The sequence below is a fragment of the Triticum aestivum genome, chromosome 3B (assembly GCF_018294505.1).
Source record: "Triticum aestivum cultivar Chinese Spring chromosome 3B, IWGSC CS RefSeq v2.1, whole genome shotgun sequence".
NCBI classification, from domain to species: Eukaryota; Viridiplantae; Streptophyta; class Magnoliopsida; order Poales; family Poaceae; genus Triticum; species Triticum aestivum.
The window spans coordinates 339391004-339413806 of record NC_057801.1 but is presented as its reverse complement, the minus strand read 5'-3'; the positions used below and the strand labels follow the sequence as shown (position 1 = coordinate 339413806).

The window sequence follows — 22803 nt, the reverse complement described above, 5'->3', positions numbered from 1 at the left end:
TGGCAAGTGCCACTCGGCGGCGTACACATAGATCATGGGCACGATGCACCGCCAAAGACCACGGTCCGCATCGCACATCACGTTCAGATCAAAGTCCCACTCTCGGTCATGATACGGCCACCAGTTTACCTATTACATATACGTTGGTAAGTTCCCACTCTCGGTCCAAAGTGGAATCAAAGAGAAAAGTGTTGAGTGAGTTCATATACCTGCCAGTGCGTCAAAGCGTCCAACTCGTTGGTGTAGGTCTTGTACGAAGTCTTATTTAGGACCGTGTAGAGTTTGACAACGTCCCACTCGTAAGCTTCGGTGGGGTGTTGAGTCTCGTCGCCGTCCTCGCTATAGGCACCCCATGGGCGTCTTGGCAGCTTCTCGGGACGCCCCACCGGCAGCCGCTCCCACATCCAAATGGAGAAGGCCCAGACAAAGCCACCCATATTGGACTTGTCTCACGTCCTCTCCGTTGCGTCGTCAAGCTGCAAAAAATCAAATGAGGATCAGATATAACAAAATGTCATGGACATACTTTCGTAGGTAGGAAATTAGATACTCTCTTACCTAACGGTATAGGTAGGCGAGAAATGCGGTACCCCAACTGTACCCTGCATCCCAGTCGGCTAGGAAGAACAGATACGACCAGTCGGCAGAGTTCCCAGATGCGTCTGGAAACACGACCTCTGTGAGAAGATACCACAGGTAGGCCCTCGCATACCACTCCACAGTCGTCTCATCGGCGGCTTGGGGGCATGTCTTCCAGTGCTCTGAGAGCCAGGGCAAAGGCACACCGGATGTACGGTTACCCTTAGCCTCAGGGCAGTCGCTGATGAGGGTGGTAACCCTCTCCTGCCAGTTGGTCCTCTCCACTCGCCCGGTCAGTGCATGACCCTCGATCGGCCTGGCAGTAATCACCGACCAATCCTCGAGGGTCACCGTCATCTTCCCGCATGGGTGATGGAAAGAATGGGTCTCCGGTCGCCACCGGTCAATCAAAGCTGTCAGAGCTGCATGGACAAGCGTCGGCGGCTGACGCTTGAACTACAACACGAAACCCAACAGTCGGGCTCTCTTGAAGAACGGCGCGTAGCGCTCGTCGTAGTCCATATGCCCATGAACCCCGTGACCCCTCATGCGCAGTGGCTGGAGCATCTGTCAAAAAGTGAACGCCAAAAGTTAGGAAATTATTTTCATCAATCCGAAAACTTTGATCAATATTTCATTCATATCACTTACCTCTCCGTTCTCTATGAAACGGACACGATGACCCTTATCGAATGCCCAGTCCAGCATGGAGTACCGTGGGCCGATGTTGTCCGCAAGAGGTGGCTGTCTTAATAAAATTTCATAAACAAAAACATCATAAGCATAAGCATACATAAACATGCATCATATCAAAATCATATCACCATGCATCATATCAAAAAAAATCCTCCAACAACATCTACTACACATGATGGATCAAATCATATCAACATGCATCATATAAAAAAATCCTCCAACATGCATCATATCACCAAAAAAATCCTCCAACATTTATCTTCAATGTATTATCTCCAAACAACATCTTCATATCATCATATCAACATGCATCATAAAACTACAATCAAGTCCTCCCACATGCATTACATCACTACTAACATATCATCATATCAACATGCATCATAAAACTACAACCAAATCCTCCAACTAGGGTTCATCTTCACACTAACATATGAACTATTGATTAGAGTTCATATTCAATACCACTACTTAATAAAGAACTAAGAACTAGAACTACAATCAAGCTAAAACAATCTTAGGTCAAAAAATCCAATCTAAGTTCAAAAATATGAGGGATTTCAAGCAAATAATGCGTCGAATCGAAAGCAAGTTTGCAAAACCTAATTGGAGGGATTGGAGGAGCTTACGTTTCTCTCTTCGGGGCCATCTCGATCCGCAAAAACGGTGAAGAATCGGCCAAGATCCGAGGGGGAGAGTGGAGGAGATGAGAGAGGGAGAGAGGGGCGACTTGGGGGAGAAAGAAAGGAGAAACTGCCGACGGGGGGGAGGGGACGGGTGGGGAAATGGGCAGGGGCGCGGGGTCTCGGGCGAAATAACTGCCCGGACCCTACCGCTGGGGGCGGTAGGGTTAGACTGGCTACCGCCAGGTGCCCTAGCGATAGGGTGCGACGGAGGGGGCCGACGGCTGTCTCCGTGCGCTGACGTGGATTAGTACCCTACCGCCAGGGGCCCTGGCGGTAGGCTGTCTAACCCTACCGCTAGAGCCCCTGGCGGTAAGAAAAAGGGTCAAATCTCAAAAAAAAATCCCAACCAGGGCCAGATCCTGAATTTATACCACAAAAGGCTCAGAACACGAAATTTTGCCGCAGTCGGGTTCGCACGCCCGCTCGCCGGCTCCTGGTCCGGATGTTCAAAGAGAAGCTGAGCAGATATAAAGGAAAAAGGTGGAGCCGGCTGCTCGTGTTAAAAAAAGAAAGAAAAAGAGATGCGTCCGGTGCTCTAAAAATGTGGCAGGCTACCACCCTGTTGGCTGTTCGGCCTGCCCGCCTCGCTGTCTGGCCACCCAGTCCGCCTGGCGGCTATGACGCGTGGCTGGCTGGGGCCCGACCCGTCCGCCCGTTCGCCTCAACGCTGGTTGTGCCAAGCCGGCCAGGTCGCCTGTCCGCCTCAACGCCTGACTGGTTAGGCCCGACCCGCCGGGACCTCCTTCGAGCACCCGGAAGCTCGAAGGCTACCCCAAGTGGGTGCGCCGGCGCGCTCCGTGAGCGCCAAGCCGCGCCGGCCGCAAGTCCTCAGCCGGCTGTCTTTGACAACCTCCTCCTCGTCTGCGTCAAAGCAGTGTGAGCTCCTCACTCGTATAATTTTGCACCGTGCATACACGGATAACCCCTAGTGACACTCGGGGGCCACCTCCGCCTTTATTACAGTAGCACTACTGTTCGCCCCGGCGCCAACCAGTGTTGGCCCGGAGGCTGGCCGCTTGGCCCGATACGTCCGTTCCTGCAGACGGTTTAGTAGCGTATATGGTACCAAAGGCCCACTCTCAGCCACAGACGACGCGCCGCCCCGTGCGGTCTCCCCGGGGGCATGTCGATGTCGGGCCCCCGAGCGCTACCGGAGAGACGATGACGACGCCGCATTGATGATGATGAAAAGGGTCCCGCCCGGACCGCGGTTCCAGCAGCAGCTCGCCCCACGGTGGGCACCAACTGTCGTGGTATTTTCGCGGGAGTGGCCAAGGGGCACCGCGTCACGGCAGATGCCACGGGGTGGCTTATCATGGGTGGAGCAAGGCTATAGTGGAATATCTGGGACGGGTATGTGAATGACGTGGAGGTTTACCCAGGTTCGGGGCTCTCCAGAAAGATAATACCCCTGCTCTTGCATGTCTGTATATGAGGAATGTATCGCAGTACAGAGTTGCTCCTGGAGCTGTATCGTAAATATGTGTATGAGCTAGTGTGGGCATGAGGCTTGGAACCTCATCCTGTGAGTGTGTGTGTGAGAGAGAATGGATGAGAGAGTGGAGGGCTTGGTGCCCTTTTATATGAGTAGTGGGTCGCTTGGGATGTAAGCTACAGTGAGTAGCTTACATCTCAAGCTATGTGTAGTTGCATGCTAAGCTACGTCTTGTCCGTGAGGCATAGGAAATAAGGTACACTGCAGATGACGTCGCATGTGACGAGTGAACAGTGTGTGTTTTATCAGCAACAGTGGCCGCGGTATGGCCATCTTGTCCATGTCGGGTCGATGCTACGGTTGACTCCGCACAGCAGGCCGACTGGAGCAGCTGGACGGGGAGCAGGTTGGAACAGCCGGGTGGCGAGCCGGCCGGGGCAGACGGACAGGGAGCCGTCTGGAGAGGCCGGGTGGCGAGCCGGCCGGAGCAGTCGGACTGAGGGGCGTCGGCCGCCCCGGTGTTTTGAAGCGTTATTTAGTTGTCTTGTGCCTACCCGGGTCCATCCCCCGACACTCATATTGAGGTATCTTAAAATATTTAGTGAAGTATATTAAGAATGATAAAGAGGTATAATCATTGTGTATATGGGGTATATTGAAGATCAGAGTACATACTTTTAAGAGTACAGAAAATTAGTCCTACATAGGAAGTACATCCACAACGAGATCGTTCATGCAAAGCCAGCACCACTTGTTGATGTATCTTGCAGATTTCTTGCGAGCTACCTCGCCTCTTTACAGTACATTGCACTTGATGCAGAAACAAACTTGCCTAAAGGAAAGTTCTCAGCTACAACATGCTTCCTGCTCATGGCTGCCACATGCTATAACGAGGTAGTAATTCATGTTATCCCATTCCCCTTCCCCCTGTATCAAGCTTAACACCGATGGGTCGGTTCCTAATGGAACAGTCGGAGCACGTATGATTCTCAGAGATTGTGATGGGCTCATGTCGACACTTGCTCTCCTGCGATGATGTGTTGCCATAAAGGAAGGTCCTATGCTGACCTCGCAATGGAGCAGTCTTTCAATAGATGTTGAATCTGATTGTCTTGAAGCAGTGTAGAGTGGAGAAATCAATAGGTCTAAATATGCCTCTTTGGTTAAGGAGATCAAGGATAATTTGGAGGAACGTAGTTCTTATATGTTCTTGCATTACTCATATACGTAGTCAAAATTTTAGCTAGTCATTGTATTGCCAACTTTGATAGGTCTCAAGTATGAACATATGGCTTAGGTCTGGAGTCCGGAGGAACGTAGTTCTTGTATATGAGCGCGTGTGTTCAAGTCTTACTTTCGGAGGGGCTCATAGGATAGTGTGTATGCGCGCGTTCTTAATGAAATATATGAGCGCGGGTGTCTGTACTGTGTTAAAAAAGGCTTGAAATGCAACTACCTCACTGACCAACAAGGTTTTTTGCGAGGGCGGGTGTGAATAGTTGTCGACGCAGAAACTGTCGCCATGGTTTATATTTAAAATATAAAATAAAAATACAGGAGCACTTGCTACCTTCATGTACGTATATAACATGTTTGATCTGAGATTACACCTCGTTAATTTTGGATCGCTTAGCTAGGGAAAGCGCGGCATCCTCATGGATACCATCTCACTACAAAGTACAAACAATGAACAAACATGTTGTTCTACATTAACTTATTCATGCTGTGACGACCGAAATCAAGCTTTGGAAAATATTGTATTGATTGACAACGTTGATAATATCAGCTGGGTTCATCACCGCCCTTTGCTTTGCCTCGCAACATGTCTCCAAATCCACCCCTCATTATGCGACCAAACCTCGTGTTCTCCTGCTGAGTTTGTAAGCCCACCTGCGGAGGAACAGAAGCAGCAGCAGGGTCGTGCTGCTCTCCACCCTCTTTCTTCCCAAGCAGATTGCTCTCGCCGAAGAAACTGCTGACAGAGGTCGCGATCCCAAGGTGTGCCCCCATTGCCTTGCCGATGCTCTCCAGCGTACCTCCAGACCTTTCCCGGCCTATAACTTCTAGTGCCTCCTTGTGTGCAGGGTCTAGAGCATCCAAATCTTTTAGCAAGTTCTGTATAGAGGGCAAAAGTAGATCACGTACACTTGTAGCAGGAAGATCTGAAACGGAAAAAGGGAAATAGAAACGAATAAGCATACATAAAGGCTTGTTCTATTGTCGGGTACAATTTTGATATGTAGGACAAATGGGATGTGCCAGTAACCTATTACTAGCTAGATATTACAGTCCATATATGAAATCCAAATGCAGTTTCTATTGCCTAGGCATTGTTCAGGTTGTGAATAATGTAGCAAATAAGTACAAAAATTATACTGAGATTATAAACAAAAGGCACAGGCAGCATTACAGATAAAGATAAGAGGCACACTCAGTACAAAGTTTGCTTCTGCTATTGAGTATGTGAAACACTGACAATTTCGGATAAAGGTCAACCTGTAGCATCCAAAGCACGCAGCGCTTCACAGAATACATTTGCTCTTTCACGACGCCGTTCAATATCATTTTCAGTAGGTGGGGCACTTGTAAGTCTAAATATCTTGGTTAAAAGATGTATGCAAGGTCAAAGGAAACAGAGGAACAGATTGATATGAAGATGTGTGAACACACAAGTGAGCGAATCACACATGCAAATTTTGGTCAAAATGTATATATTAAATGTAGTTAGGATATATTCACGTAGTCTATCTGTTGAATGCGGCACAGCTACTGCAAGTGCACGAATGACCGAAATAGTAGCTTCATGTGATCCATCTTCAAGAAAGGCATCCATTTGAATATGTATCTTGTCAACAACCTGGCAGTGCAGTCATGGAGTAAGGGCATTGCAAAAACTATTGTAATGTATAAAGGAATATTGGAAAATGATGCTTCCATACCATGTCACTTTTGAAATGCTGAGCAACAGCTCCTAATGCATCTATACTAGCATATTTTACAGCCGAGTTTTGATCAGAACCAAGAGTAATGAGTGCTGGCAAAACATGAGTCGATGCAACTTTCACGCCAACATAGGGTACCTGTGTGTAAAAGCAATAAATAGTACTGCAAGGAACAAAACATACCATACCCCTGATCCATTCATGTAACAGTAAACTTACAAGTGCTTTCAGTAAAGCTGCAGCACTGGTTTTTAAATTGGTATCAGAGCTCGCAACCATCTCCCACAGAATATGAAAGATGACTCCATGGTGCTCCTCAAATATGCTACACATGATAAGTTAAATACATGAAAATAGTGCATATTCAACAACATCATGATATTTGCTGCATGTTTAGACAAAGTACAAACCAAAGAAACCGGATCGCATCAATGATCTCGGCAGTGTGATGCATAGAAAATGAACCATCCTTCGTGTTTTGGATAAGTAATTTCCTTAAATATTCTTCTAACTGTTGACGACTTGAAGGAGAACCCAAAATACCAGACAATAGCAATGGAAGAACACAAATGATAGCGATTTTTTCAGCAACAGAAGTTTTCGGACGGAAACCTGCAGCACAATCAATATGCCTGAACAAAAAAACTATAGCAAAGCAGACCCGCCATTTAAACACATGGATTCTTACCACGAACTTTGGACTGGATTGACAGAGGAAAATAGGTAAAATCACCACTATCAATATCACCAGCTGCTATAAGAAATACAGGTAACATAATGTGCTCGAGATAATCTTTTCCATAGCGTCCAGATACGGCCAACAGGTACTGAATTTTGCAGGAAATAATTTATCATAAATTATACTTAAAGATGGTAGGATCGGTATAGGAGATGTTGTTTGTATGTTTTACCTTTGTGATCACTGTTCTTAAGCTATCCTCTTTTGCAGGCAACAAGCAGGCAAGCTTGATCAAATCCGGCAGGCACTCAGTGTGCATCCACTCAAATGCTGACCATTCTGTCTCACCTCTGTAGTGCCCCAAGATGCAATTGATCAATAAAAGAGAAGTATTTCTTTTTGTTTATCGTAATTGGTTAGTTAAAAGACAACATCACATATGCAAACAGCTTACGTTGCATACAGCTTTAGGCTGGATTCTGAAATGTAGTTTTCTGATGGGTCTATTGATGGACAAGTCTCTATAGCTTTCTGATGAATAAATGGTAACAACTCAGTCAGCATCCGAAGGAGCACTTCAATGGTCCATCGTTCTTGTTCTCCTAAAACACGGAGATGAGAGTCTATTGTACCTTCCACCCCTGAAACGGATGGACAACGCTGAAATATAACAGTTCTATCAGAACACGTATTACAATTCATAAAGTATAAGGTCCCCAAATTTAAAACCATGCATACCTGAGCAGATGCCAGGATATGTGACAGTAACACTCTCAATATCTGATCCAGTTTACCCCCCCATCCTACTACTGCAGGAACAAGTTCTCTGAGAGCAACATCCACCACTACCCCAGAAGGGTCACGGACCAACTGAAACAATAGCTCCTCAACCTACCAAACAAACAGAAATTTAAGCAACTTCCAGATGAGTATTATCTTTCAGTGAATTGCTATCTTTTAAGCTCTCGTAATCAAATATTAGCCCACAACAAAGCAGGCATTTAGCTAATACACTGAAATAAAATTTCCACTCCTTTACTGATTCTGAGAATTAGTGAGACTTAAACTGACCTTATAATATTTATCCATGTTCGGAAACAAAGGAAGCAGCAAGGCCAGATTATGTGTTGCAGCCTCCCTTACAACAGTTGCAGAATCTTCGACAAGTTGTTGCACAATAGATAGGATAAGGGAATCGCGTATCTCGGGACGAACATATATTGCCAGTTCTCCACAGGACTGAGCAACAAGCAACCTACGCTCCTCATACTGGTGATTTATCTAAACACCAGGCAATTTAACTAAAATAAGATATCAAAATGAAGATGGCCAAAAGACTTATCAGAAAATTCGGAATACCTGTTCCCAACACTGTGGTAGTAATTCAGTCTCTGTTCTCATCTCCCCAACACTCGTGGCTAATTCCACGCAAGCCTGCATGGTAGCGAGCGAATAAATACAAAATGGTAATTTACATGATAAGAATAATAATAAGTGTGCACTTGTAGAATAAGTTGCAGGCCACATCATGAGAAACACAGATTGATCCGTATCAAGCAATAGTCAAAAACATACATCCATTATAATAAGCCTCTGTTGTCCATCAGGCCGTTTTATCAGATTAAACAATGTGTGAGTCAACGAATCCCGTACATCGCTATCTGGATGTCTTTCTATAGCACATATGATCAATGGAAGAAGCTCCTGTAACCATGTAGCAGCATGTAACACTAGTTATATTAAAATAAATATTGACACAATTTACAAAGGTTACAGATGAACCTCGCGATGGTTTATGAGCACATATGGAACTATCTTTGGAAGAGCATCTGAAACTATCTTGATAGTTTCCAAGGCCTACAGGATTGAACAAGAACAGCTCAAGTCAAGCCACTCAACAATCATATGAAAACAGAACAAATCAAGCCACTAAATACCATATGAAAACAGAACAAATCAAGCCACTAACCATCTTATATGACGATTTATGTATACTTGGACTCTCTACTATCTCAGTGTTAACTTTATCTTCCGATACATAAACTGATATGCTGCCTGAATTCTCCTGGCTGTTACCAGCTCCATGCTGAGTGCCATTAACAGATATACCTTCCGGAGAAGTATCTGTGCCAGATTCATCTTCTCCTGAAGTACCATAACCACCGCCCCCAGCAGTTGAGCAAGAAACTGGTGCTTCTGAACCTGGGGAACCTTCAATAGTACTTTCGGTATTTTTATGATCTTTCCGTGTGTTCTCAGTCAGAGCCGCTGCTGATACTAGCTTAATAGTTATAGATTCAGTTCCTTTGAGGTTTTCATGTTCATTGATCAATGCTGCTGCTTCTCCCATAGAATTAGCATTTAACTGGGTAGAAAAACCATCAGTATTCAGCTCAACGCAATATCAATGATCAAGTTAATACTACTTCAAACTTCTGGGCTTACAAGGGGAAAAAAGGATAATCCGACATGTGAAGTAACCCAGGGGAAAAAATCTAAAACTCAACAGCGATACGAACATTGTTCAAGGCAAAGGTATTGCTGAATGGTAAATTTGGCTACTGATTGATTGTTTAACTGTTCTATTTGAAAATGCATGCGGTGCACCAAAACCAAATGAGTCATCTACTCATGTGGGATTGCCATCAGTGAGTCTCATCCACGGGGTGGTTAAGATTTTCAATCAAACCCTAGCTAACAGACACACGGCTGATCTGGCGAAGATCACAGTGCCTTTGTGCATGGACGCTGCCTCCACAATAATGCTCGTCCAGTGCACGGAGCAATGGCTGCACTCTTTGAAACAACATGCCATGCTGCTAAAGCTGGATATACCCAAATCACTCGACACAATCGATTGGCCATTCATTTTGGAGGTGCTGTGTGGAAGCTAGGTTTTGGTTCCCACTGGATACGGGGGTTTGTGGCCTGCTCTCGACGGCCTCGAGTCGGATTCTTCTCAATGGATCGCCAGGAGATACCTTATGGAACAGATTAGACTTGGGGCAGGGCGACCCGTTGTTGCCCATGATCTTTATTTTTTTATGGACGTTCTTCATCACCTGTTTTTCCAGGAAGCGGATTTTGGAGCTCGGGCTCTCCGCTAGCACGCACAGGTATGTGGCAATGGCCCTCCTGCTTTGTGGACGATGCTATGATCTTCTTGAGACACCTGGAGCTTGACATCAGTGCGTACTTGGTCATGCTGGAGGATTTTGGAATCGCATCGGGGCTGCATGTCAATCTGAATAAATGTGCTGCCCTACCGATCAGGCACCAGCAGGAGCATCTTCAGCTGATATCCAACCATCTCTGTTGTCCGGAAGAAGCATTTCCTTGCACTTACCTAGTCCCATTACTAAGCATCCGAAAGCAGTCGGCGGCACAGCTCCAGGGGAATTAGACAAGATGACAAACAGACTGACTTCATGGAGGGCCTCTACCATGGCCAAAGGGGGGAGGCTAGTCCTTGTGAAGAGAGTTCTGTGCGCATCCCAGTCTACACCAAGATGTTGCTTGACCTAGCAGCTAAGGTGGTGGAAGGGATAAACAAAATTCCTCTGGAAAGGTCATGCCGACGCCAGGGGCAGGCACTGTGGTGACCCGGCGTGCAGTCTGCATGCCGAAGAGGGCTGGTGGTTTAGTTTGCCTGATCTGAAATGGCTGTACATGGCCCTGCGCTCACGCTGGCTTTGGCTGAAGCATATCGGTGCTTCGAATCCCTGGAAGGAATTTAATCTGCAAGTGACACAGGAGTCCAGGGTACTGTTTGAGGGTAGATCTGTTGCAGGCAATGGCGAGGCAACGCTTTTTTGGTTGGACCATTGGCTGGATGGCGATAGGCTGCAGTACGAGTCTCCTAACCTTTGTGCATCTGTTCAGCCACGCCTCAAGACGAACCACACGGTGGCGGAGACGAACGTCAGAGGCCTCTGTATTGAAGACGTTGGGTCTGACCTTAGCCCAGAGGCATTACAGGAGTTCATTTCGGTGTGGACCAGACTGCTCTTCTTCGAGCCAACTGCTGGGATCAGAGACATGCTTTGTTGGTCGTGGAAGAAAAAAGGAATTTTCTCAACTAGATCGGCATATAGAGCCTTCTTTGCCGGTTTGGCAGATGTGCTGACAGCCAAGGCAATATGGAGCTTGCGCGCTTTCGCTGCCCAGAACCGGTGCTGGACTTCAGACAGGTTGGCACAGCATTGCCTCCCCCATCACCAGGCGTGCCCTTTCTGTGACCAACACAGTGAAACACTAGACCATATGCTTCTCGGCTGTGTCTACACGTGCGCGATCTGGCACCGGGTTTTCAGTGTTTGGAGCAGGGTGGATGGGATGCCAAGGCCCAAGCATTGCTTCCTGGTAGGGAGGGCAGGCAACCAACCTATATGCATGAGGCATCTTTTTCATGAAGCTGCACCCAGTGCCAGGGTTAGGGTTCATTGGCATTAAGGAGGGAACAAAGGTGGTGGGAACGGCCAGTGACAGATCAAGTCGAAGAGCTACTGGCAGCTGCAGTTCTAGGTTGTTAGGAATATGCAACTTGTGTTCCCATGGGGCCATAGGCCAGTATATATAGACGTACAGGTTGGTGACCTCATGCTTCACAGGATCGCATGCAATATTGATAGTGTTATTAAGGAGTATTTTTATGAAGGAGTATTAGTATTAGGTCAAGGAGTCCTATTAGGCTATGTTTCCTTCCCTTGTACCCCAAGCCTTGTGAAATATACAAGCTGCCTAATACCTACTGATGTGGGCCCCCCAAATTTTGACGGGGCTGCCTAAGCCTAGGCTCTGATACCATGTTATGGATGCAACTTGACTGTATTGCAAGGCCCAAGAGGCATGTGTGTGTATATCTTTCCCTAATAATAAAGCACGGATTGACTCCGTGGGTTCACCATCACAATACGTTTGTTTCTTCCCGTGAATTTACGCTTTCAGTTTTTTTTCATCAACACGTCTATATTTATTTTCTATATCTAAGGTGGTACTAATCTATCTATATATCCCCTGCTACGTTCTCGTTTTCGTCCGCCCCGTTCACACACTTTTTACAAAACAACCCCTATGGTTTTGAATATTTTACCCGCAATCCATAAATCAAACTGAAGCGATACATGGGACAGAAAAGAACATCAAGGCAGCCACCCGCACGTCCGCTGCCTCCCAATCCCCATCTTCACCTCCAGCGCGCTGCCACCTCCCGCCACGCCCGACCCGCCTCACCACGCGCCGCCGGCCCACCCCCACATCGACGCGCGCCGCTACCGCCATCCCCGTCGGCGCGCCTGCCCGGATCCAAATAAACAACATGCGTGATATGCTCAGCTCGGGAGCAGAAGAACATCAAGAAGGAAACAAAAAAGGGACAATAGAGAGAGGAACAAAGAGGGGTTCTTGGAACCTCGCCGGCACACGCTGCCTCCAGTCGAGTTCGACATAGAGATGGACGACGACGGCTTCGCGGGCAAGCTGGGCTGAGGCAGCTGCGTAGCCCAGCCGCGAACGAACGGGCGATTCTCCAGCGTGGATCCGGTGGCGGCGGACGGAATCACGGCGGAGGAGAACGAAGTTGACAGAGAGGTGGTGGCAATTCTATCGGTCGTCCTGCTCCCTACGGTAGGCGAGGCAGGAGGCGGCAGATCCGGCTGCTCCAGCGTGGATCCAGTGGCGGCGGACGGAATCGAGGCGGAGAAGAATGAAGCCGACGGAGAGGTGGGCGGAGGCGGCGAGCTCCAAGGCAGGGTGGCGGCTAGCTGGCCTACTAGAGGCGAATCGGGGTAGAGGAGCTCCTCTCCCGGCGAGGTTGGAGATGGCAAGGAGGCAGCACGCGGCGGCCGCTCCCAACGAGGTGAAGAGAAAAGGGGGATTTTGCAGTGAGTACGAGAGAAAGGGGATAAGAACAAGTGTGGAGCCTGCGTCACTTAGCCGCCATGTACAGTTATACAATTGTGTATTCCCTCAAAGAAAAAGAGATAGACTGTGTAGTGCGTAGCTATGGCGACATGCTGATGGCTAATATCAACTTAAACCGTACGCCTAAATGGCTGCACAATTTTAAAAATGATTGCGAAGAAGAAATAAGACATTATTGTACAAATAACAATACCTCTCCGTTCTAGAAAACATGAGTACCTCACATGCTCTATTTTATGATGCAAAGTCTAATCATTTTTTTATACTGTGATATCTGCACAATTTTGATGTTTATATATATTGTAATTAAATAAATATATGAGTACTCACATGCTCTATTTATGATGCAAAGTCTATCATTTTTTTATCAACAACAGATTTCTATATTCTAGAAAACTCTCATGGATGCCAAGGAACAAAGAAGGAAAAGAGATAGAGAGCGATACACACAGATGACCACACACAGATGACCGAAGAAGGAAAAACATGAAAAACTGAAAAGCATAGTGAAGCCTATCAGCAAAACAAAAGAATTGAAGATTCGATCAAGTTGTAAAAAAATGTACACAAGGGAGAAAAAAGTATGCAAATATGGAGCCAACACAAAAAGGCACAAAATACACGCGAGAAAGGCAAAAATATGCAAATATGCATCGAAAACAAAAGAAAGCTAGAATAGAGCAAATTAGATCTAACAGTGAATTGAGGCGCAACGGACTAAGCAGAAGATTCAATTCGATGGAGAATCCTGCATATGTGATATGTCGCAGCAGAACTGGAACAAATAGACAAAACAAAAAACCCTATAGTTTTTGGCAATTAACCTGCAATACTACTTTAAGTGACATGAAGAAAATGTTTCAATTTTTACACAAAGCCCCCTGCAGTTTCGAAAATCAACCCACAGTCCATATCATATGTTTTTAAAAAATGTTCACATCTTTTAAATCATAACTTCAATTTTAACATGTTATATATAGAACTTGATTAAAAATGTGTAGAATCTGAACATTATGTTATTTTGCCCATTAAATATTGTTAAAATGTTGTTTTGAGTGCAATCATCTATAATCACGCATGCACACAATGACAAAACCTCGCAGAGGTGTGTTATTTTTTCTCCCGTTGCAAAGCACGGGCTCTTTTGCTAGTGTATGTGTGTGTGTGTGTGTGTGTGTGTGCAGTTTCCATTTCCATCTAGCAAGTAGCAACCACACATGCATGTGAGCGATCCTTTCCATTTTAATCCCAAGCTATGAAACCAATGTCATATGAACTATACAAATTTTAGGGTCCCAAATTAGATTTCGCCCCGGGGCCCCAAATCTTTAGAAACGGCCTGGGTTTAGCTCTCCTCCCACGTGCCACAACTCCACGCTCAATCTCAATCTGTCGTCCTCGATCAGACCTTTTTTTTATCTCTCCTTCAGTTTGATTTCTTCGTCGATCAGATCGATTACTCGATGTGAAAGTCGTTTCCCCTGACTCCCCAGCAGGCAGCCACCGCCTCGAGCTGCTCTTGTCCAACTCCCCCTAGGACACCAGCCACTTCGCCCAAGAACTCGCAACTGCCTGCGGCACCTCTCCTCTGCTGCCGCCCCTCCCCTCCACGCCCACAGGTCAACTCATCCAGCTAGCTGCCCACTGGAGCATGCCCGACTCACCCAGCTAGCTTCCCACTGGAGCACGCCCGCCTGTAGGTCTCCCTCGTACACTCAGCTGGTCGGTTCTATCTTCCACCCGGGTGTTGCTGCCTCCTGCCAGACCCTCCTACCTTCTCCAACACGCTTGTGCCTTCCGCCAACACGCACGACGATTGACGACATGACCAAGATCAATTAAAAAAATAATGCTTTCATCAGGTATGCATCTTTCTTGCTGCCTGCTGACTCTTGACGGTGTTCCCCCTACACTGATCCTGTCTCGCACATGCGTCGTCTTTCGGTGTTTGGTGCTCGTCCGCCTGTGACGCTATCCCCTCCCAGCGTCTTCCGCAGGCTGTGCTGGTCACTCTCAACGACTCTCGCGACATTCACCATCCTTCTACAGCATTGACCCCAAATATCAAAAGTTGTCCTTCTGACGTACCTTCTGCCCATCAAGGCTAAGAGCTTCTCTAGCAGACCCCATAAAAGCCCGGCGAACTACGCTTTTCGAGCCGTTATACGGGATGGCCCAAAAAATCGGCCCCAGCGGATCCCCCAAAAAAGGCCCGGACAGTAAAAACTATACGGGGGCCCGTAAACCGCCCTCCAATCCGGTATATATGCCGGCGTCCGGGCGATTTAGGGTATCCATCCGCCATTTCCTCTACCCCTCTCCACTGCATATCATCTACTCCGGCGAGAAATCAAGCCCGCTCCGGCAGCATTTTGCGGCTAGTTTTCCACAGGATCTTGGCGGCGCGTTCGCCGGTGCATGCCATGGAAGCGGCAGGGGGTTTGGCGACCACGGCGGCTTCGGGTGCCGCGGGGGGGTTCGGGGGCCATGGCGGCCGACGCCGCAAGCGCCACAACGACGAAGAGGCCGGCGGCTCCGGCCTCCACCCTCCCGTGTCGGGCAGGCAGAGGGAGGCGGCGCGCACCCGCGGCGCGAAGTCCCGCAGCGCCTGCTTGCAGGCGTGGGCGAGCTTCCGGCGCTTCGGCAACCTCTTCGATCCAGCCCTCCAGCGCCGTAGGGTGGCAGGGACCGCGTGGTTTGAGGCAAAGCAGGCTGCCGCAGCCAGAGATGCAGCTGCGGCTCGCACCTGCCGGCGCTCCTGGAGGAGTACCAGCTCGCGACGACCGTCTCCAACACGTTCATCTACAACACCCTCCACAGCAACGAGCCCCCGCCCCGCGATGGCAGCGACAACGACTCCGGCAACGACAGCGACTCCGGCAATGAGTAGATCTATGCTAGTGTTTTCATTTCGGTTTGTATTATTAAAAACTCCCCTATGCTATGCGTGTGATGAACTCCCCTATGCTATGCTATGCGTGTGATGAACTCTGGCGAGATGTTTTAGCGTGAGCTAGTATGTTTAAATTTGCAGTATCAGTATAGCGGATCTGTTCTGACTGCGTGCCCGGCGTCCTAGGGATATCATAAACGATTTATATGGGACAACGGGTTGCGGGATCTGCTAGAGATGCTCTAACCTCCTCCTCGTGCCTAGTAGTACTGAAAACACACCTCATGTGCCCAGTCTTAGTTTTACTAAGCTTAAAACCTTTCGATTCCAAAGTCTGTCTCCACGGCTCTAACTTTCTATTAACCCCCATCTGACTATCGCCAAAGCACTTCATCTGCAAAGAGCATACACCATGGAATATCTCCTTGTATATCCCGTATATCCCTTGTGACCTCATCCATCACGAAAACAAAAAGATAAAGATTCAAAGTTGACCCTTGGCGCAATGCTAAAGATGTTGCCTTGTGACCATGGGTTCGAGTCCTGGAAACAGCCTCTTGCAGAAATGCAGGGAAAGGCTGCGTACAAAAGACCCAAAGTGGTCGGACCCTTCCCTCGACCCTGCGTAAGCGGGAGCTACATGCACCGGGATGCCCTTTTTATTCAAAGCTGACCCTTGGATAGTCATCAGTGTCACCATCACCTGTGAATACACGATTCTGTTTATTTATTTGTACTTAAAAGAGTATCATTTATTCTTATTTTATTTATGGTTTTTCTACTTAATTAAACTTCTTATGAAAGTTTATAATTTGTATTTAGACCATAACTCACCAAAAATCCCACACAAATGCACAGCTAGATGCAAAATGGTATAGCATTAGAGTTGTATTGTACTAGTTATACAACTACAAATCTAAAATTCCTAGAAAGTATAGTTGGATTTGGTATACAACTTTAGTTAGTCTTTATTTTCTCTAGTTTCATACATTATGGTTTGGACTCGTAAAGTGAGCAGTATACAGCTAAGAGCATCTCCAGCCGTTCAGCCCCCAGGGGCTTGAAATAGCGCCGCCTGGGGGGCAATCGGCAATAAAATCGGCGTGGGGGCGGTCGAGTTCCCAACCACGGCCCAGGTCGGGCCCCAGACACCGTTATTTGAACTAAAATTCGGCTAAAATTAGACGAAAAAGACACGAATTCGGCTAATATTCGACGGTTTTCATTCATATTTGTACATACTTAAAGAAGAAATAATAAAACATAAAAAAACCTACGCCACCCGCCGCCCCCTGAGCCTTCTACATGCCGAGGAGCCTGTACAAGTTGGTGTAGTCGCCGCCGTCCTGCACGCCGCCGCCGTCCTTGTTGAACCCCTACCCTGGGTCACCGTGGCAGACGGGGTTGGACGGCTCGGGCGTCTCGTCGTCGCTGCCGTCGAGGATGACGACGCCACCCTCCTCGCGGCCGCGGCGCCAGGGGGCGATCTCCTCGAGGGCGCGGTGCTGGCGCTCCATCTCCTTACGGACGTAGTCGTCCGGCGCCCATTTGAGGTCGGTCTCCTCATCGGCGGCCATGGCCTCGTGCTCCTTCACGGGAAGGAGCGCCGGCTCGGCCTTCGGCTTGACGAGGCAGGAGGAGGGAGAAGGGCCATGGCCGCCCTTGTTGATGACGAGGGCACCGCCTTGGGTGCGCCGCCCGAGCGGCGTCTCCCGCGGCTCCGACTTGATAGGAGGAGCGCCGGCGACCCGAAGGAGCGGGAGGACGACGACAGCGTCTCCATCCGCCTCAGCGTCTAGGAGCTGCCGCAGTGGCGAGAGGAAGGTGGCGTCGGGTACTCCAGCCGCGGCGAGTTGCCGCCCTCGATACGAAGGTCCGCCCGGGGACGCCCCACCATTGGTGCCACCCCTCAGAGTTGAGGCGCCCGCGCGGTTCGACACCGTTCGTGGCAGACAGCTGGTCAGCGTGGCGGCGGTCGAAGTACGCCGTCCACAGCGTGTGGCTGTCGGGGGCGTACCTCGGCTGCTGCCGCACGTGCTCCGACGAGGGAGGGGCGGCTTTTATAGCGGCGGGTGGCCGGCGAGCGGGCGACAACCGTGTGTACGCGTAGCAGGAGGCGGCAGGACACGCGTCGGCGCGCCTTCACTGCGCCGCCCGTGAGGAATCAATGGAAGGCTGACCGGCGGCAGCCTTCGCATTGATTCCCGCGGGAAACCGAAGCGATGAGGACGACGAAGGCGCCCAGTCGCTGACTCGGCGGGTCCACATGATTTCGCGCCAAAACCGTTTCCCCCGGCACCCCCCGGCGCCCGCCAGAGCGCCGGGTTCGGCCTGGGTCCGCCGGCGCCAAATTCGGCCCTAACCGGCAAAAAATGGGCTTCTGCGGGTTGGGGGGGGGGGTTGGGGGGCGAGTGGAGATGCTCTAATAGACAGGTGTTGCCTTAGATTACTAATGTGAAAAATTGAATCTCAGAACAACTTTCTTGATGGTGACTTCCTTCAGAGAAAATAGACAGGTGTTGCCGCGTGCATTACACATGTACAAGATTAGCAACATTTTATAAGGTTACTTAGCAACTTGATATACATGATTACCTCAGCCGCCTCAGTGGTAGATGAAAGATACTGGTAGTAATAACGACGAAGGGCATCAGGCACACAAGCTGAACTGTTAGTCCAAACATCAAGATCCTGATCAAGAACCTGCAAATGATGACTGAGCAAATCATAAACAGATTTTACATTCCAGAGTAAAGAAGATAGGAAAAGGATATGATCATCTAAGAGAAAGTAAATATTTACTTTGCATGGATAACTTCTAAGATTAATAGATTATAAGAAATCCAATGAAATATGCTCGTCTAAAGTGCATTGACTACATGTAATGGCAGCATGCAAATGCAACTCCAGTGGATTTGCACCAGTTTCCACTTATAGTTAATTTCTAACAATAAGTGACATCATTCATATATACTTTAAAATTTTCTGTTTTCCCTGTTTGGGTAGCAATGAAGAATCTCTCATTCTCTCACTTAAAGATCACTAATAGCAACAAATGATCTAGCAAGCTAATAAGCATTATGACAGTTTCTAGCATCATCAACCTTGCCATGACAAATAGATCATAAGTAGTTGTGTAACATTAAATACCATTCTCCATGAATTTTAAAAATAACTGAAATCACAAATTAAAAACTGACGAAGTTACAGCATGAAGATAAACGCTGAGACACAGATAATGCAGACCTCCTCAATGAAAGTCATGGCTGCAAGTCGATACCCAGCCAAAAGCAGGTATTCCTTTACAGCACAGTTCAGATCTTTCCGTTCATTATCTTTCAGAGGGCCTAATGCTGAAATTTTGACATCTCGTTGGTCCTGTTGGTTGAATCCTTCATGTGCAGAAGCATCTGAAAGAGGCCCTGTCAGCAGTACTATTACATAGTCCAAAAGGAGTTAAATTGTTTGCTCTACAGCATCAAAGTGAAACGTGAAACCACCAAAGCTTATATGTCACGGAAATAATCTACCTTCTCATGGAGTTCAAATAATAAACGAAAATGAAATGAGTGAATATAAGCTATCTAATTGGTGGAACACCATGCAAGGATTTTGACAGGAAACCAGTAGCCAAGCCTGTATACATTTACCAGCACATGGTTACTAGCAAAAGTCAAACTGTGCACTTTGAAGCAAGTATATGTCCTGGTCCAATGCCCATGTCACATCAAGAGGTGAGAATTGGTTCTATGTTTTAGTCATATATCTCATACTCCCTCCGTTCCTTATTATAGTGCGTATAACTTTTTTGCTAAAATTCCAGATTGTAATGCGCGTTTGCAATTTTAGACCAAACTAACCTCCACTCAAATCGCTGGAGGAGTTACCCCCGCAGCAGCATGCACATGGGGTCGTGGGTCACATGCGGTAAAGGCTGGGCTTTCTCGTCCAAAGTACAATGGCCAGCACATTCGTTGGTATAAGAGCCACAGTCTATGCGCACTATAATAAGGAACGGAGGGAGTAATAGATATGGGTTTGATGCACGCTATCACTAGGACTTTCCCTTCTTTATTCTATATGTATGTTACAACAGTTCCTAGCGAATACAATGGCTCACTTTGGAATAGCCAAAATGCAATAGATGATGCCAATACAATCTGACCAGTCACTGGCACCAGCAGATTACCTGCTCTTCAAGAAGAAAGTGTTACATTTTTCGTTTAACCAAATCAACAGGTCTCAAGCGAGGTTGTGTGGACATTGAACAAAGACAACACATAATCAATTATTCCAGTTTAGCAAAATCTGTATTATCAAAGCTCCTAGGGACGCCTCCAGTACAGCCCAGGCGGAATGCTTATTAAGTTTTGCAGATCTGCCTTTTTTTTTCTTGAATACTCAAAAGCATGAGTTTCATATATTAAGATCTGCCTTTTATTTTCATTGTATGTAATTGTTCTCATTTTATCTAAATTATAGTTTTCATCCAACAAGGAATTAAAGATGTTTGTGCTTTCTTGGAATCTTGAATAACCTGCCATCACTAGGATATTTTTTTCATCTCTTTATAGCATTATCACGTTCTTATATAAATTCATAGATATCTCCAGTTGACGACACACGCAATGTGGCATTATGGAGACCGATAAATGCTACAACATCAAAAGCAACAGCAAGCAAATCTATCATTTCCAAAGAGACAAACCAATTGTATTATCAGGAGATGATTCTTGTTGCTTTTGCAACTCAAGCTTCAAGCATGTAAGGTCTTCCTTGGCTAGTCGGAGATCATACTCAGTGAGTGCCAACTTCTCTTCTGCTGCAATTTTCTCTTCTAGCAAACTCTGTGGATCAGCACCTGTAAAAAAGAACAGACATGATTCATCACACAGACCTGCTAATACAGCTGGTATCTTGCAATTATATGTGCCTGGATAAGTATCACAAAAAATGAGCCAACGGATTAAACTGGATTCCCTCTGAATCCAATGTAAATCCTTTCAGACACTGAGACAATCTCAAAGGTGATATTTTGACCATCAATTTCTACAAATACATTGTTTCACATAAAGGTGAGTAAACTGTCTACATATGATAAAAGTATATTTTTATGATGGATCCTAATTTGATGCTGCCGATGTTGGTAATTGTTCTATAATGGTAGTCAAACGTGAAAATGTTTTTCCTGGCACAGATTCTGAAGGGACTAACATTTGGTACCAGAGGAAATATTATATTACACTAAGAGTCTAGACAAGTAACTACTTCACTTTACTCATCCATCGCATTCCTCAGACCTTATTGTGACACATACAGAAGTAACGTCTGGGTGTAACGAGATCTAACCCAATACATGTGTTGTTGTTCAACACAAGTGACATGTCAGTATCAAGGCATGCAGGTGAGAGAAAAAGCGGGCACTTTACTTCCACCATCTCAAAAAATTACCGATGTACTGAATGTTTTGTTCTATAGTTTCTTTTTCACTTAAAAGTTTATTAGTACTACTATATAATACGCCACTGCAGATACTATAGAACGCCAATTGATTGCGGAGGTACATTGCATAACAGAGCTACAGGATAAATTTAACACCGCGCAAGAACAAGGAAGTTCATCTCAAACCCGATCATAGAGAAGGGGGGCCTATCAGAGAAGGCAAGGTCGCAATTACTACAAAACACCCGCGAGATCCAGCCAGCGAGCAGCGGAGGCACGCGAGTCAGAGACACACTGTGTGATCTTCCGTCGGGTGGGGAAAAGAACCGGGAGCTCGGACAGAACAGGAACGGGCAAATGGTGGTACCCGCCGGTGAGGAGGAGGCGCGAGCGACCAGGTCGGGGGGGAAGAAGGCGGGGTCGGAGAAGAATGAGCGGAGGCGGAGCGCCTGCGCGTGGCGGCCGTCCTCCTGCAGCTCCTGTAGCAGCTCGAGCGCCGTGAGGTGGTACTTCTCCTCCAGCAGGAAGTTGACCACACAGTTGCAAAGCGACGCCCACCGCTCCTCCGCGGCGCCGCCCACCGCCTCCATCCTCGTCGGACTCCCTCGGATCCGCTCGTTTGTCGGCGCTGGTCTGCCTGACTCAATCGCGGCCAGGACGAGGAGACTCGGAAGACGAGCGGCGGCCCCGCGTCAGCATGTCGCAGTACGGCGGGGCGGATCTCGAGCGGGCGACTCGAGGCGGGTGGGATTGGAAGGAAGAGGGGAATTGGAAGAAGCGCCAGTGGATGGACGAAGGGGATCTACTGGCGAGAAAACGGATGACTGGGATGCAAGCTGGCCAGCACTTTTCGGCCGCAGCTCCTATGGGCAAGCAGAAACTACTGCTTCATACTAGCCACAATAGGCAGTAAGACTAGCCACAATGGAAAGTAACATATACTAGTAACATACACATATCCCTAGACTATGTTACTATCTTAATAGTGGATAGTAACATAAGGCTAGTCATAGTGGGTAGTAACTTAGACATGTTACTAGTCTATGTTACTACCATTATAGTGGGTAGTAACATAAGTGTAGTGTCCTGCAAGCCTTCATTTATTATGTTGTAGACTCATTTTGCATTGGGATGCGTTATGTTACGGTAACATATATGTTACCACAAGCACATCTCTCATCATTAACTCCATGCCACATAAGCATATATGGCTTGGGATGTGTTATGTTACTATCTAAGTTACTCCCACTGTGACTAGCCTAAGTGTGGTAACATGCAAAGCTTCATTTATTAGGTTATAGACTCATATTGCATTGGGACATGTGATGTTACAGTAACTAGCTAAGTTACTAGTACTACATCTCTCCTCATTAACTCATTGCCACATAAGCAAATTTGCTGAGTTGGACTCGATGTTACTACCGAAGTTACTCCCATTGTGGCTAGTCTAACATATGTGTATGTGTGATAACATACAACATTTCATTTATTAGGTTATAGACACATCTTGTCTTAATATATGTGATGTT

General features: G+C 47.2%; 1 protein-coding gene across 3 annotated transcripts; it reads right to left on the bottom strand.

Annotated features, from left to right (window-relative positions):
• Positions 1 to 4888: 4888 nt before the first annotated feature.
• On the bottom strand, positions 4889 to 22059 carry LOC123069847 (RAB11-binding protein RELCH). 3 transcript variants are annotated; one of them, XM_044492796.1, is made up of 20 exons: positions 21642 to 22059; positions 20541 to 20693; positions 19079 to 19242; positions 18428 to 18535; positions 16419 to 16535; positions 8987 to 9382; positions 8800 to 8874; positions 8593 to 8721; positions 8377 to 8451; positions 8089 to 8298; positions 7756 to 7908; positions 7472 to 7677; positions 7250 to 7367; positions 7027 to 7165; positions 6749 to 6950; positions 6558 to 6663; positions 6336 to 6476; positions 6130 to 6253; positions 5893 to 6009; positions 4889 to 5511 (listed from the first exon to the last, which is right to left on the bottom strand). In XM_044492796.1, exons 1-20 carry the CDS (start codon positions 21862 to 21864, stop codon positions 5192 to 5194), a joined length of 3276 nt encoding a protein of 1091 aa, XP_044348731.1. In that variant the 5' UTR covers positions 21865 to 22059; the 3' UTR covers positions 4889 to 5191. The 3 variants fall into 3 exon arrangements, with proteins under 3 accessions (XP_044348731.1, XP_044348730.1, XP_044348732.1); XM_044492795.1 differs by having other exon boundaries at positions 4889 to 5558; positions 21642 to 22057; XM_044492797.1 differs by lacking the exon at positions 16419 to 16535 and having other exon boundaries at positions 4889 to 5558; positions 21642 to 22056.
• Positions 22060 to 22803: the final 744 nt, after the last annotated feature.